The 17083-nt window shown below is 33.7% G+C and overlaps 1 protein-coding gene across 1 annotated transcript in view; it reads right to left on the bottom strand.

Moving 5' to 3' along the window:
* The window catches only part of LOC111383323 (nodal modulator 1-like), a 21124-nt gene extending 5479 nt beyond the window's left edge, over nt 1-15645 (bottom strand). The window contains exons 1-20 of the mRNA XM_023007406.1: nt 15366-15645; nt 15125-15190; nt 14930-15016; nt 14206-14262; nt 13996-14060; nt 13628-13797; nt 12771-12832; nt 12486-12569; nt 11572-11731; nt 10766-10881; nt 9595-9723; nt 8956-9027; nt 8677-8772; nt 3578-3655; nt 2526-2654; nt 2108-2281; nt 1502-1705; nt 1292-1405; nt 896-1204; nt 210-289 (exon numbers count right to left, since the gene is read on the bottom strand). Of these exons, the coding sequence (XP_022863174.1) occupies nt 210-289; nt 896-1204; nt 1292-1405; nt 1502-1705; nt 2108-2281; nt 2526-2654; nt 3578-3655; nt 8677-8772; nt 8956-9027; nt 9595-9723; nt 10766-10881; nt 11572-11731; nt 12486-12569; nt 12771-12832; nt 13628-13797; nt 13996-14060; nt 14206-14262; nt 14930-15016; nt 15125-15190; nt 15366-15608 (2495 nt within the window). The 5' untranslated portion in view covers nt 15609-15645. The remainder of the gene's footprint in view (nt 1-209; nt 290-895; nt 1205-1291; nt 1406-1501; nt 1706-2107; nt 2282-2525; nt 2655-3577; nt 3656-8676; nt 8773-8955; nt 9028-9594; nt 9724-10765; nt 10882-11571; nt 11732-12485; nt 12570-12770; nt 12833-13627; nt 13798-13995; nt 14061-14205; nt 14263-14929; nt 15017-15124; nt 15191-15365) is intronic.
* Between the last annotated feature and the right edge of the window lie 1438 nt (nt 15646-17083).

The raw sequence follows: 17083 nt of genomic DNA on the forward strand, positions 1-17083 counted from the left end.
ATGTACAAAGATAGAGATTATATCAAGGATGAACTCAACCCCTTCAAATCAAAATTAAAACAGAAAGTCGTATGGATACATTAAAGGGCGACAGAGGGAGATCATACCCTTGTTCTTAGAACTTGAAAGGGCAACCCTAAATAAAGTTCAGCATCCTAAAGATTAAGCTTATTAATAGCTACTGACAGCCATGCCAATAAAGTCAATACTGAACAGTAGAGGCACATGCTGTGATGTCCTTGATTTCACCAGCACTAACATATCTTGTTAACTTAAACACAACCTTTATCTACTTTTAGATATGAAACACAAGCTATTTAAAAACTTATCCTATAAAATATTTATTGGATTACTAGTTGAAATGTAAAACTGGCCATCTAATGAAAATGCATAGAGATGCACGGACACGGACACGTGTATCCGACACGATAAGTGTCGGATATGCCAATACGAGAATTTTCAAAAAAGTATCGACATGAAAAGTTGCCGATACATTGATTTAATTTTTTAAAATTCTTCATTTATATAGTATAGATTTAGTTTTATACTCATTAATGTTTCTTGATGAAATCTTTTAAATATAAGTACCTATTTGTTATTTACTAATAATTTTGAGTTAAAAATATTATTATATAGTATATATTTAGTTTTATACTCATTAATGTTTCTTGATAAAATCTTTTAAATATAAGTACCTATTTGTTATTTACTAATAATTTTGAGTTAAAAATATATAATATTTTTAATAAAAAAAGAAGAATGCTTATGGAAGAGAGTTCTGGAAGTGTCGGTATTGACACGTGTTCAATAAAGACATGCTATCCTAATTGAAGTGTCAGTGCTACAAAGGACAATCAAGATGATGAACTTACCTTGAGAGTTTACCTCCCAATTATAATAATACAAAACAGATTAGACATTGAGAACAAGTGACAAAACTGCAACAAACATACCGCATGTCTCGAGGGACAAAGATGAGTTTTTCACCAGAATTAGCCCACACTGAGTATTCATAGATAACAGCAGTTGATTGATCAATTCCACTGGAGACAAGTCTGGCAGTGGCACTATCAAGAACAATTCCTTCATTGTCTAACATATCCACGGGTATATTCTCAGGTAAATTCTCATCACCACCCAATGAATTAGTATCAACATTAATACGTCCGCTGAGGAGATATTTCTCTCCTTTCAAATAAATGGGCTGCAGAAACAAGAAACAAAATGAAACTAATAGGAAAAGAAAATACAAAAAGACATACATGTCCAACTAACACCAGAAAACAGTTACCGATGGATTAGATGTATCAATTCTCAACAAGGAGCTTCCAAAGGAAATACACGAGTTTACAAAGTGGAGTTCATGCACACCAGGAGACTCCAGACAAATGCGCTGTGCACCTTTCTGAAATTTGAAAATAAAAATTATAAATGTGGGCTTCATACACAGAGAGAGAAAGGGAGAGATTAGAAAATTTCAATTTCAAAGGATGGCACCAACCTTAATTTTCAAATTCACATGAGAACCATCAGGCCGATTCAGGTAAGCATCCACGCCATGGCTGGAAGTCACACTGACCCAATAGCCTTTATGAACAAAAGTAATCCCTTCAATATTGTCAGCACCCACATCCACATCTACAGAACTATGTTCCCAGCACCATATATCATCTCCTGACATGGTTACAGGGGAATAGCTTTTGACCTAGAAATGTAACAAAAAGAATCACGGAAAATGAGAAAATCAAGAGAATAGGCGAGTTAATAAAGGATAACCAGATAATCCGTATGGCATGTGCTGTGGACTTCTATCTAGAATTTTGTGCTAAATCACTATCAGATGACACCCACAATTGATCAGAGGGGAGAAAATGTGCAATTGTGTCATTGTTGGTGGATGTTGTTACTGGAGAAAACAGGGCAGCATTTTCAGAAAGTGGAGATAACCTTAAATGTAAGCAGCTGACAACTTAAAATGAGAAGCAACAATGGAAAAAGCACTAAGAAAATCAAAGATAATATTTTCATCAAGGCAGATACTAAATTTATCATGACACATGCAGTAGGTTTCAAAGGTAGAAAGAATTAAAAAAGCTGGTGGCATTACCTCAATGCGGTATTTCCCTGGAAGGACATTGGAAAATGAAAATTCACTACTCTGATCAGTCAAACTAACTGTCATCTCTTCTTTACTTATACCATCCTTTCTTAGAAGTATAACTGAAACAGAAGAACCACATGTTTCCTTGCAGACTACTGAGCCACGGACATCTACTTGTGCCTATAATTTCAATTAAGTACATAAAGAAAATATAAGAGGAGGAGTTATCAGGATTCAGTGACAAAAAATTTGCTAATAACAAATATAAGGTGGAGCAATAGCTGCTTTAATAAGCCTCGTAATAATGTATAACAAGACAGATCATAAAGAAAATATAATTTTCGACCATTTAAAAGCAGATATAATATCAGATATAAAGAAATAAAAGCATTCTTTAGTTCTTCTTAAGTTTGTAAACTCTCACCTGATAAAATTTGACGCCTAGTAAAGGGCTGTTGACTGAGACATCAATGTGAGGTGGAGAGAACATAAGTTCTGGAGCAGTATCAGGTGTTGCTGGAAAAGCAGATAAGCGATATTCGCCCGGTGGAACCTAAGGAGGATTAATATCTCAAAGTGATGCAACTTTTGTACATAAAGGAGAATTAACAAGCTATTGAAATGAAATGCTATGCTATGCTATGCAAATGAGAAAGCAATCGAACTTTATCTTATGTGTTCAAATATCAGAAAGTGATGGTAATTTATAGAAACCCAGCAATGCCTCATACAAGCTATTACAAACCGATAAAACGAAAACATACCTAGAGCATGTTTGGTCTGGATTTTTTTTTTGACCGCTATTTCACTATTCCGGCCGTCATTTTTGAATTCTTCTCTCACAAGTAGGACCCATTTTATCTCTAATGGTCAAAAAATCAATTAACAAAATCCCTACCAAACAAGCACCTAATAGTTTGGAGAACTAAACTTGCATATCGTGAAGATGAAATAAATGTCAAATAGAAACAGAAAACCTGAACATTTTTCCCCATGGATTTTCTATTGGTTACTTTTTGGTTTCAAACCGTATACCGGCTCAAAAGCAAAGGCTTTTACCCTTCTAAAATTTGTGGAATAGCTAGATTTCAGAAATTATAAATTAAATGCATACAAAATTGCATGCATGTTAAAGTTCAACAGTCGGTATCTATAAGAAAGATCAGTTGAGGTGTCATTTTCTATCTCATGCAGTCTAATAGATTAACAAGTATATTTGAAACAACGATCAGCATATTGAATGCATGTAATGATCATGCTTCTAATTAGAAGAGGCTGGGTTTCGGATTAGATCCTTATTTTTAAAGGACGTTTCTATTGGTGCAAAAAGTATTGTGGCATTCATGTTGAACGACTAAAAACATTTGGATTATACATATAAATTCATAGTCCAAGTATCAGTTGATTTAGTAGTCTAAAGCCACAAGGAATATATTCCAGAAACATTGAAAATCAATTGGATGTAAATGAACATACCTCAAAGCAAAATTTCCCAATTTTGTCAGTCTGTTTCACTTGGGGCTTGACATTCTCTGGTCCATGAGTCAATGCCACCTGGCATAAATATTTTTAATTACTGAAGAGAGAAAATGCACAGCATATAATAAGAGATCAGAGAAGTTTTTAACTTAAAGCCACAATAAAATGGCATCTCATGTTTCTGAAAACAAATTAAGCAATCAGCTCATGGATTTGTGCCTTTGTCCAGTGCATTCATGTATATCTGCAGGTTAACAGGCCGAGTAGGGAATGTGGGATTTTTAAGTGCCTCAGTAAAAGTTTGGCCAAGTAATTAACCCTGTAAGTTTCAGAATTTGAAAGTTGGGGATATGTGATTCGTGAAGTGAAAGATGATTCTCTGTGGAAAGGATTTTTCCCCCCTTCATGAAAACCCCCCATCCATATGATTTCATCTTGAAGCAAATCTCTGAATCCAGGTGAAGTCACACACCATCACAATATATTATGAATCCTCTAAGTTTAGCAAGGAGTATGTTGGTAGTGGAGTGATGTAAAAGATTGTGTTTAGGTTTTGCAAGACTTTTAAGCTCTTAGGACAGGGAAACACAACCTCGGCAGAGATTCGATACATTTGAGAGGTGAGAAAGTCTACAAAGAGAGAACAAATTAGCCCGTGTTTGGCTAAAGTTTAATATTAATCAAACCAATTTTTATCCACACATTTCGGAGGACCAACAAGTATTATCCACCATTCTGCCTTATAATTATAATTTAAACCACTTATAAATAGTTCCTAAACTTCTTTTAGTTAGAAAGGAGATGATCTGGGTGGGGCAGCAATTGCTCCATGCCTCAACCTGGTCAAACCTGAAGAAGGAAGAGAAGAATGGGCATTTGAGAAATACGCATTGGGAGGGTAGAAAACTGATGGGATGATTTGGTTTTATGGAATTGCAAATTCTCTAAAAGAGCTATAGTGTTCGGGTTCCAAAATCAGGTGAACAGTTTGAGCTGAGACTGTAAAACCCCATAGTATGATACATAATCAACTTAAGAAACTTTTGGGCCTATTAGCATATATTTAGAAAGTTCGGGAACCCAAGTGCAAATTAGCAAAATTATCCCATTATTTAAGAAAATATTATGAGAGTGCAAAAATTAATATTTAGAAATTATTGCTTGTGAAAAGTTGAGTTTAGGTAATTTAGCAAATTATAGAAAACTTGAGGACTAAAGCGAAAAATGTGAGAGAAAGTTTTAAGAAACATAATTTGAAGTCCTAAGAATATTGTAAGGATAACTAATGGAAAATAGTGGGTTTTAAAGCTTAGAATCGAGATTGGGCCTTAAATGCAAAAAGTGCATAGAGACTAGATTGCAAATGTGACGAGTATGTGACAGATCAAGATTATTTAGAGATGATAAGATCGCCAGATGGTAATGCTTATGATTTGGGTATTTTTTATACTTTTAAGATGTTGAAGGACTAAAGTTAAAATAAGTTTTGAAATCAAAAATTTATTTAGGCTCATTTTTAAGCTAGTTTAAATTACATCTATTGGGCTAGAGAAAAAGTTTATTTGGTCAAGTTAGACCCAAGATATCGCAGTCCAAAGAAACTCGTGTTTGTTTATGATGAAATGGGGATGAGACATTTTCTAATTAACCAATATTGGGTCCTTCATGTGATGAGAAATGGATTCTTCTATGCTGGCAAATAGAAGTGGTTTTGAGACTTTTAAATAGTTGAATTATGTAGAGAATTCAAATCCTAATGTTAAACCCCAACCCATATAATTCATAGACCATCCCCACTAATATGCATCCAAAAGTCAGCCATCATACTCTCTCTCTCTCTCTCTCTCTCTCTCTCTCTCTCTCTCTCTCTCTCTCTCTCTCTCTATATATATATATATATATATATAGAGAGAGAGAGAGAGAGAGAGAGAGAGAGAGAGATGCATAAGATTGAATTTAATATTTGAAGGAATTAATCACTTCAATTGGGTTTAATGTGCAGTCAAAATATTGTTAGGTTAGTAGTTTTAGGTGATTAAAATATTATAATTTTAATTGACTATGATTCATCTTTGACACCAATCATATTTGAAAACAAATACCAATTTCCCTTAGAACTCAACTAACTTTTAAGTGTGTGTATGTTTACTCTCTCAAGATTCCCCAAATTCTATGTGTTCGTCTTTTAAATTTCACAAATAATGCACACGTATAAGCACAAAAACTTTACTGTTTTATAAAGAAAATGGATAGAGATCTTTAAAAGTGTCAGGTTGTTATAAGGAAGTGCGTGAATCTGAATTTATTCTTCAAGCAGAAAATTATTTAAAGATTGAGGTAAGGTGCTATGTGCTATAAGTGGATTTTCCACGTCTTCCCAATTTTGTTATTATATGTGAATTTGATTACTTAAATTCAATGCTACTTATGGAGAAATCACGAGACAGTTTCAGACTTGTGCCTTCAGGTTACAGTTCAGCTTTCATGTCATTTTGCAGTAAACATGCTTGAATTAACATTTTCATGGTGTGGTAATTCTAAGTTTATGTTGGTAAGAGAATTTTTTATTGCATATTTGAATTGATAGTGGAGTAGCAAACATCTCATTGGGTATAATTCGCTATAGTCATCCCTCCTAATTAATAAATTTCAGGTGATAATTAACGTATTGGAAGGTGGAGGAAGGATTGGTGTGCTATTGGACCATGGATTCGTTTCAGAAAGTACCTTAAATATTAGTGACATCAGGATTTTATAAAGTTATATTTATTTGTTGGGCGTGTTATGTACTTTATATAAAATGAAATTCTCTTTTGAATACCTTTATCATTTATAAGGTTGGGACATGTTATCTTCTGGCCATATTATATTCAAAATAATTGAGTCTCAATTCAAAATAATTGAGTCTCATGACCCTTAATTATGCTTGGACATGTTTTCTTACTGAGTAAGTTCAGTAGAAATTTTAGAACCTTCAATCTAAAACTTTTCCAGCATTCTGACCTTTAAAAATTCACTGCAGACTGTATACTTCAAATTTTAGGATGATTCCAAATTGAGAAATGACCCTTTTATGAGTTATCCATCATCTAGAATTGAAACCATATTGATTGGAGGCTCGTAGAATTTATTATCATCATTTTTTTTTTAATTGTGTGGAGCTATAACCAGTAATATAGTTTGAACATCTTTGAAAAATGTTTGAGTGCCTCAAATATCATTGGCGGGATCCCAATTTTTGATATGTTGTATGTATATGAGTTCCATGCTCTCTGTAAAAATTTCATAATTTTCAGTAGACGTTTGCTAAATCAAAATATTTTTTGCAACTCATCCTGAAAATACAGCACCACTGCACCAGCTTGCTGAAATATTCTCAAAGCCTGAATCATTTTTCCATAATTTTCTAAGTTTATATTGACAAAATTCCCTTATTAAGTACGCCAAACTTTGACATTTTCCTGAACGTTACGTTAAGGAACTTATTTTTAGTAACACAACGGATTGCTAGAATTTGAGGCATTACAGAGACTGATCAGTGTTCATGTGATTTTGCAATCGTTGGAATGAGCTAAAGGTTGCTATAGTATAGAGTGTACCTAAAGTTCATTAATGGAAAGCCCTCCAGGAGATCTACAATTCACTGAAGCAAGAATCAGTTGATCATGGGCAGCATTCAGATGGAAAACCTTCCGAGACCTTTAAGGATGGTTTGCAAACAGGACTGAGGTTTCGTCTTTCTCAGCAACATGCATCAGTTCTAACACTAGGAAGATGACAAAGAAAGCCTAAGGAGATAATGGGGAGAAGGTGGTAAGGGAAACACTGTGTGGCATAGCACTATCAAGTAAGAAGAAGGGATGGATAGCCAGGTGGTGAACGGTTGGATAGATACAAGAATTATTCAACTGAAGTTTTAGGTGCAGATTTTTCTTATAGTATAAATGAGGGGGGAGAGTTTTTGATTGTCATGGAGAGGTTGGGTACCCTCTTCAACCCATTATCATGGATCCTCGTAAGGGCAGTTGAGCAGTATTCATTTGAACAGCAGGAAGTTTGAAACAAAGAAATAATTTCAGTAGTATGGATTATGATTGGGAGAAAATGAAAATATATGGTGTGCTCTTATGCAAGAGGAATGCGCTAACCATTAATTGTAGATATCTTCAAAGAGTACGGAATGGCAACAGGAATAAGGAGAAGTGGAGAACAATTTAGGGAAAGGGGAAGTAGATTGAAGCAAGAATGTGAACATTTGAGGCTCAAAAGCTCCGTATACTATGACTAAAAGAAAGTTAAAGGGGGGAAGGAGCAGAAAACGATGATACTGGAAAAAAAATGTTCTTTGATTAGAGATGGCAATTGATGCTGTCACAATCTAAATGTTGATTTGAGATATGCTTGATGTATCTCTGTCATATAAGTACAATATAGTATTATTAGGGTGGGCATGTATTAGGTAGGGATCCTATATAGTTTATGTTTTCCTTTTGTCTTTAAATATTACAGGGATTTGCATCTGGTATAATATCTCATAATTCTCAGCTTATCAAAACAAAAGTTTTAACAATAATTCCTGGCTCATTTATAACCGTAGCAAACCATTGCAATCAACAAGTTGCCACCATCCTCACCCAGTACACCATTATGTACATGTGAACGCCATCATTCGTCATGCCTATTAAACAATCACAATTTTTAAATCTCTGGTGGCGAAATATCATCCACAAGGTCACCACCTACTGCCTTCCCCAACTACCAAAGTGTCTAATTGAATGACGTCAAATCCATTTCTAATAAGCTACAGACAATGAACATTGAAAAAAATGACCAATCACAAACCATTATCAAACGGAAAAGGACAGAGAAAAGTAGAAGGTTACTATCATAAACATGAGCACGTATAAGGTATTGTTGACTGATCTTATTATGGGAAATGTTCTCAGTTGAGATAATTTTAAGCCACTTTTAGGATATCCTATGTTGGTCCAAAAAACGAGAGTTGGTCTCATCAAGTCCTCAAAGGTTACTAGCTACTACTATTAATATGAATAAGTAACATGTTCAAAATACGTGCAGAGAAATATGGCTATTACCTTAGCCCTGTAGTCATTTCTAATTGTCTGCACCATGCCGCATATGTCATATGAAACTGCTTTTATATCAGAAATTGAAGCCATGTTCGGCAAAACCTAAGAATTTAATTAGAAATTAGAGGACCAAAGACAAAGAAGGTCAAAGGGAAGCTTATTAAAATCAGAAGGAGATCAAGTATTCGAACTAAAATATTTGTCACATTATAGTCCATTTAATTTCCCAAGAGAATGATAAATGTACCAAGATATGGCAAGGTAAAAGACATGAGATCGACTTACCAAAAAGTCATTCAGAATTTCAAGCTTATAATGCTCCTTCTTAGCTTCAATCCTGTATCTTTTAGACGTAACCTGGAAGCATTAACCAATTAACCCCGTAAAAGGAAAACTGAATCAACATGGTTGCATACTAGTATGTAAAACAAATTTGCCCAACAGAAAGATATTATGCACGATGCTGAGCTAGGAAGAATTGGAATAGAGCACCTTTAACTCTACCGCAGCCAAAATTTATTCAAGCTCTTAAAAATCAAGGAAAAGGATTTCTATAGCATGATGGTTAGTGTTCTTTAAAATGCATGCCTATTTTAATCTCTCTCTCTACTGAAACCATAATTAATCAAGCTCTTAAAATAACAAGGAAATGGACTTCGATGGCATGATGGTCAGTATTTTTTTTTCACTGATTAAGCAATAACTAATGGGCATAACGCATATAAATACAAAGAGGAACAACATTAACCATTTCATAACCAAATTGGACAATAAATTGGGAAGTGCTAGTAATAACAAAAATAACAATAAAAAACAAACACAATTTTTAAGAGGTAGAAATTGCCGATTAGACAACCTTTTTGAGTAGAAGATAGGGCTAACTGAAACATTATGTTGCTCTTATAAGCAGAAAGACAAACTTACCTGATCAAGTTTGTAATATCCTTCTTTATCGGTTATTGACCTTTCCTGACCATCTACTATAATTTTTGCAGCATCCACTCCATCACCATTTCCATCGACTACACGACCCCCAACAGAGAATCCAGTAACCTAGGTAACAATAAAGTGGCATACATTGTAGAGTAGTATACCCGAATTTAGTCAGAATTGATGTTCCAAAAACACAGCATGAGTACTGTCAAGCTACGGAACTAGGATAAATAAGGTAATATCCATTCGGTAATTTATTTGTCTGAGTATAATAATGCATGAGCCTGTGAAAAATGTTACTTGCATAGACAGAAGCTTAAGCAAATCATAAAGTGATCTTTCAATAGATGCAGAGAGTATAATAACACAATAGCTTAAGAAAGGGGAAAAGGGAAAATGTAGAAAAAAGAAAACAGGGAAGCGGGAGCTAACATTCCAACAAAAGGCCAACATAAGTAATTGTTCTGCAGAAAAAACTAGGCAGTCTTTCTTTTCTTCGATGCAGCTCCTTGAACTAAGAGAGAATATCATATTAATTAAAATACATCAATTTTATGATTTGCAGCAAAAATAATGTTAGTCTTGGAAAGAAGAAATCAATCAGATACATTACATATCACTGACCCTATTGGCAACACAAACATGGTTACAACTTGCACGCCATAGTGATTTTTTTGATAGGTACACGCCATAGTAGTTCATGTTCATGGAACATGAGGGCAAAGTCAATGTCAGTTCTAATGCAAAGAAAAACTAGCAGATATCTTTGGAAGCAAGTATTTAGTAACAGAAGCAAGAAGATCATGAATAAAGACTACTAAAAATTTCACATGATGAAAAATTAACTAAGACCATATTTTGCTGAAAAACACAGAGCAATTACTGAAGGCAAGTATCCTTACAGACATTAAGAAAACTGCCTTCACTGTGATCAGTATCCAAAAACAACAATTGTCCACTGCAAGTGGGTTTAGATTAGAGTTGATTACAAATTAAAATAGTCCCAGCCCTTAACACACACACACACACACACACAAAAGGTATATATATAACAGGAAGCAAGAAGCATGTTTTGAAATGTTTAGGGAACATATCCATAAATGTATAACCCGTTTGGGAGAAACTTTCCGATTTATAGATAGATAAACCATCATTACTTTACCTGAAACTTCTGAGGGACTATAGAGTGATTGTGCGAGAGAGACACCATCATGGAAGGAGGTGAAACGTCAAAAACCGTGTTATCGCCCTTGTAGAAAGGTACAAGTTTGTAGATCCCTGCAGGTATTTCACCAAATCAATCACTAAGCTTTCAAAAGATTTAATGGATTGTCAGAAGAAAAAAATAGTGGTCTTTTCTCATGCATTCCAGCAGAGCAGATATTTTGAACAAATTTCAGTATGTCATGAAAAAGCTAACCAAATAACATAGATACAGCGTTTGGAAGGGGGAGATTCATTTGCTTTCTTGATACATTGGAGACCAATCAGTTCATGTGTTTAAGCAGCAAGCCGAAGATAAATAAGGATAGCAATCCATGTTGTAACTTCAAATGACAAATATAAACTGTCAACATCTGGAAACCCCATTCCGGAGAGTAGGTGAGCCAAATCTCAGACTCAGAGGAGAGGGGAAATAAAACTATTTAGATAATAACTGAAAAAGAATGCTATTTAGATGAGCAACGACTGCTTTAGTATCTAAAGATAAAAAAAAGAAACAAACAGGAGTACATTTCCCAGATCAAGATCATGCAAGGGGTGAAAATCAAGCCTATGCAAGAATTCAATCAAATTGTATTGAATCAGACACAGAGTAAGACATGGAAAAAGTTTGAAACTAGATATGGGTTAATGGACCAAAATTTGGGTTATAAAACAAAAGAACCACATAAGACAACTGCAATCTGAAGGAAATATAACAAACCAACAAAAACCATCAGTGTTCAGTAATAAATAGAGAAGTACCACAAGGTATTGATTTAAACGTGAACATCCCATCAGCATCAGAGACAGCATGACAAAGTGCTTTTCCTAGTCCAGGTGCATTACCAGAGTCATGGGGGCAATTCACCTCTAAGACATCTTCTGAGTACAAGTAAATATGAACTCCCAATATGGGATTGCCCTATCATTGACAAGAGGTTTACTCATTATCAAATAGTATAACAGCATAATCAAAATGATACCTTGGAGACTTGGGGGCACTGATGACCACAACCAAATCGCCATATTACTTAATTTCACATCTCACAAATTCAAAAAAAGGATGCAACTTGATACTTCATGCAGTATAAGCTAGCCTGGACTCTGTCAGCAATGGATGCTTTTTTAATTAAACAGCAACAAAGTTTCAGAAAATTAGAATCTTTACAAGAAACTAAGCTTCAATACTACACTCTCTCATTTGCTGAATAATAGGTGAATGTTTCGACAAAGATAATAACAGCTGGCAGATTTTTATTATTTTGTAAAAAAAAAAATAAAAAGCAGAAACATCAGCCCAATAAAGCAGCAAACAAAAATTTTATGCCTCTGTAGGAAATAAGTGATCCTTGAAAACATGTAATGACCACCAACTACAATGAAAAATATATGCATCATTCAGAAAAAAATTATTAGTGGACACAAAATAACATACACAGTGGCAAAGAAAGCAAATGATTAGAGAAATAATAATTGTAGATGTAAAGCTACCACCAGTTGATTTTTAACACAATCAATCTGAACAGCATTAAAGCATGTTTGGAAGTGCAAAAAAAAAAAAACTCCTTATATGCACTCAAACACATAATAAGCTATATCAAAATATTTGCTGCTAAAAGCCGAAAGAAGAAAGAGGAATGAAAGAAAAACACACCAAGACATTGCCGAAAATGTACCTGAGCAACCACAAATCCGTGAATATCATAGCCAGAAACAAAGAAAATATCTTGAACCACACCATTTTCAAACCCTAATTCCACCTGCAAATATAGTATGTACTAAGTGGCAATGTTACAAGAAATGAATGCTAATAAATTAAATATTTTTACTGAATGAGAAAGGCCTTGGGACAGAGGTTTACGAACTAAACATTATGGTACGATCAATAGTTTTGTAGTAAAACAATAAGAGAGAAAAATCTTTAAGCTTGTGTGTTAGCAAAAGGGGATGCATGTTGTTACCTCAGTAGAACCCTTAATCTCAATCTTCAAATCACTATGAGAAGCGTGTATTTTGTATTTTCCTATTTCCAGAAATAGATATTGTTAATAAAATGAACATCTCTAAAAGTTGCAAGAAGTGTTAAGAAATCAAATCAGAATTGGGCAGAGAAACTTCTAATTTGATTTGAACTAAAAAAATAGGTGTTACTTTCCTCCTGATACACTTCAAGATTCCATCATCATATTGAATTTAGTATTTAGAGCATCTCCAAGAGATTCCCTAAATACAAGATATAATTCATAAAAATAAGCTCCAAGAGGCTCTATTTTAATTTTTTAATATAAAGAGTGGCTACTCTCTATTGTTATTATATAATGATTCAATATCTCTACTTCTCAAATTATTCAAACCATTTGAATTGACTGACCACTGACATTTTCGAAGAAAAATATGTAACTAAAAAATGACAGGAAAGCGATAAATGTTTATAGAAAAAGCAAAATAAAGCTCATGTTTAGTAGAAATTAAAATTTAGATTTTAATCTAGATCAAAGTCAACAATTAATTTTAATCACATATTTCGTAGGATCCACAACTTTTCAACCACACATTTCATAAATTTTTATCAAAATCTACTGAAAATCTTATTTTTATTTCCACCAAACAAGGACAAAGAGTCAAAATAGAGAGCATTATTGGAGTGCTCTTAATTTAGAGATGCTCTTTATTATACATAAAATCCTCTTTATAAATAGAGAGTTTTTTGAAGATGCTCTTATACACAATTATGAAGAGTAAAAATTCAATAATGGTTTAGAAGTTCTTGCATATGTTACTCATGCTAAAATGCACCATTAAAAGAGTAACCAGATACCTGGAATGATGTTTGTGAATGAGTAACTCCCTGTTGATGTTGTTAAAGCTGAAGACACAACATCTCCACTTGGAGACAATAGCTCGACATTTACATTAGCTGGACCTCCATTTTTATGAGAACAGCTATCTCCACCAACTGCTCCCACAACTCTTCCAGCTATGGTGAACCTGCAAGTAATCACTCAATGAAGCTACAGTTCTATAATAGATGTTGAGAACCCACAAGTCCATGGTTCAGAAATGCATATGCTAGAACAGCAATAATTATATTGCAGGAAGTGATGATGGCGCCAACAGCAAAACAGGAAAAATGATACAATGCAGCTACAGAATGATATTGATAATCTATAAACATTTGTTACATACCCAGTAAACCGAAAATTTATATCTTCATTTGCATTGCAACCAGTGTGACCAATAACGACAGGAACCTAAAGAAAGAAGTTTCTAATGTCAGGATATGTGCAGATATACCAAACGACCAACAAATACAAAACTAACTTGCTTGCTTAAAAACATAAACAGAGTTATCCTTCAAAAGAAATATATTACAAACTATTTATCAAGATACTCAACTTGTTCTGGGTCCCATGACCATCCCTCAGGTCCCTTGATCTTAATCACAAACGAACCCTGCACCCAAGAATGAAATCATGTGCTAAAACTGGGAGAAAAATAGAATTGTTTGTTAGAGAAAATGAAACAAGCCACTGAAAGGCAATTGCATCTAAGTACAGCTGGTATTTGTTTCCTTACAGTCAAGTCCCAACACAATCAGGAAGTAATTAACTACTTGAACTTTACGATTAGCAAATGGATCCGCAAAAAATTGAGTTGATTGTTCAAAATCAGTTATTTCTGCTCAGCTTTCAACCACTCTTCCAATTTGACAAAGCTATTCGAATACTCTATCAACACATTGAATTATGCTATTCCGCATTAAATGATAATTAAAGCTTGCAAACATAGTTTTCTCTGCTAGAATGACTGACATTACAACAAGGACCATCCTACTCTTGATGCTACAGAGATCTTTTCCTTTCCTTTTTTCCTTTTCTGACCACCATGCATTGAAAATCTCGTGACTTGTAAAGCTTCAGTAATGAAGCGTTAACTCCGATTAAAAATAAAAAAATTGATAACAGCTGGTAAAGAGTAGAGTCGAGCTTTATATTGCTCAACCTGAATTGATGATGCCTTGGGCAATGCAAAAGGTTGGGGCCGTTTGTTGCACCAGTTCAAATGAATATTTATAGAGCTAAAATCACTGCATTGCAAGCGAATGTATCGAATAAAGTACCTTGTCATAAACTGGAATGAAGTAGTAACCATTTGGAGCACATTGGGTGCTGTCCTTAACTAAACCATCCAAAGTCCGAAGCTCGACCTGCACAGAATCTCAGTATCCTTATTCTTAATCATGCCCAAAAAAATATATAAACAAATCAAATCTGCTCTTGGGTAGAAAAATCTAGATGAAACCCAGTTCTCATACCGTAATATGAGAATAATCCAATTTCGTTGAAGTTGACTTCCTTGATTTTATCAGCGAGGAACTTGCCTACAAAATCAAAAATATATTTCTTCCGCGTTAACCGAAGAGTGAAATCTAAAAGTAAGACTAACCCCACTAACCATGGATTACGCTCAAAAATCAGATGAATTATACAAAGATCCATTAAATCTCAATCCCATTAGAACATAAAAAGAAATTGCTTTCTGTATTTAGTCACTACCTCGACAAATCCGCCACATCCTTGAATAGAATCAGCAATCGCTAGAGAAAAATTGCAGGTGAGTATAATTAAAAGGAATGACGCAAATGAATAATAATTTATGGATGCCATTGAAATTTTTTGATCTGAGATGAGTAGACGGAGCGATGAAATCTTAATTGTGCATGATTTTTGGTATTGGTTTATGTCGAAAAAACTGGCTTCAGACTCAGTGAAGCAATCTCCAGGGTTTATGGTTTTCATCTTTGTTGGTTTGTCACATACATTTTATATGGAGAGATGTTTGGCTGCGCTTGAAATATGTAAGACCCCGTTTGGTATCTATTTTTTTCTAAATGTATTTTTCTTTCTTTTTTTTACCACACATTCTTTATTAAAATAATATTACACGTAAATCAAAAATTTATTCTTATTTTTGAACAACACATTTCTCATCACTTTACTATTTCAAAATGTATTTTTACATAAAAATGACTCACAAACACCCTCTAAACTTAGAGCGTGTCTATTGAGGGATTAAAATTAAAAAATTTAGTAGATTTTAATATAAATTTTTGAAATTTATTATTAGAAAGTTGTGAGATATATAAAAGATTTTATTAATCTTGATTATTTGACTTTAGCTTTCATTTAGCCCCATTCTCTTTCTTTTTTCCTCTCTTATTTTCAAGCATACAATTTTTCATAAAATAATATTAAGCGTAAAAAAATATTCTTTTTCAATTACACATTCTTTAAAAAAATATTATTTCAAACATTAAAATTTAAAAAAAATTGGGACCAATTTAGATTAAAAATTAGATTTTAATTGAAACCAAACAGACTCTTAGACTTACTTTGGCCCATGGGGTACATTCTTTTGAAAACTCATTTTGATCACATAAATTAAAAATTCGTCACCAAAAAATCAATATTCCAAAAAATAATCTCTTAGGGCTCAATTTTAAGTTACATATTTTGCATTTGTTTTTTGAAAATAAAAAATTAGTAACAAAATTTGCTTTTCTGAAAATAAAATCAGTTATCCAAAATATGGCCCTGTCGCATTTACAAGTTAGTGCGTGTTTAACAAAATTTATAATTAATTATAAATTGATTAAACTCTACTTTTTATTTATACATTTTGCAACACTCACAAGTCACAACTAGTGAAACGGTAACATATTTCCTACCAGTACACCCATATATGGGCATCGGCATAAAACATGGAGAATTTTTTATAACAACCTAATGGCCTATTTTCATTGCAAACACCCTCAGTCAATCGCTTGAGTGAATCTATAATTTAATTGGGGAAAATGAAATCAGTTACACTATTGGTGAGACATGTTGCGGGAAACAACTTATATTGTCAAATATTCAATGCACTTTCGACCCACATTGAAAAACCAAAATTTGATTTTATCATTTCGGCAACATCAAACAAGCGCAATTCATCGATGGTACTAATAACTTCATTTAGCAACTAAATCACGATCGGGGATTCCTAACATTACCTACAAAATTATCGTTATGATCATTGAAGGAGGTGCATCATGATCACTTGTGGTCATAGTTATCATACTCGACTTGAACATCGACCCAGTCAAGGTACTGGATCATTGGGTTATTGGTTGGACCGATGAATCGGTGGTGGGACCAATGGGTCATTACTTAAAAGTAATTTAATCATTTTTAAAGTATAATTTTTTATTTTTTTGTTTGAGACAAAATTAAAG

Source organism: Olea europaea, unplaced genomic scaffold (assembly GCF_002742605.1).
Source record: "Olea europaea var. sylvestris unplaced genomic scaffold, O_europaea_v1 scaffold2659, whole genome shotgun sequence".
In the NCBI taxonomy this organism is placed as follows: Eukaryota; Viridiplantae; Streptophyta; class Magnoliopsida; order Lamiales; family Oleaceae; genus Olea; species Olea europaea.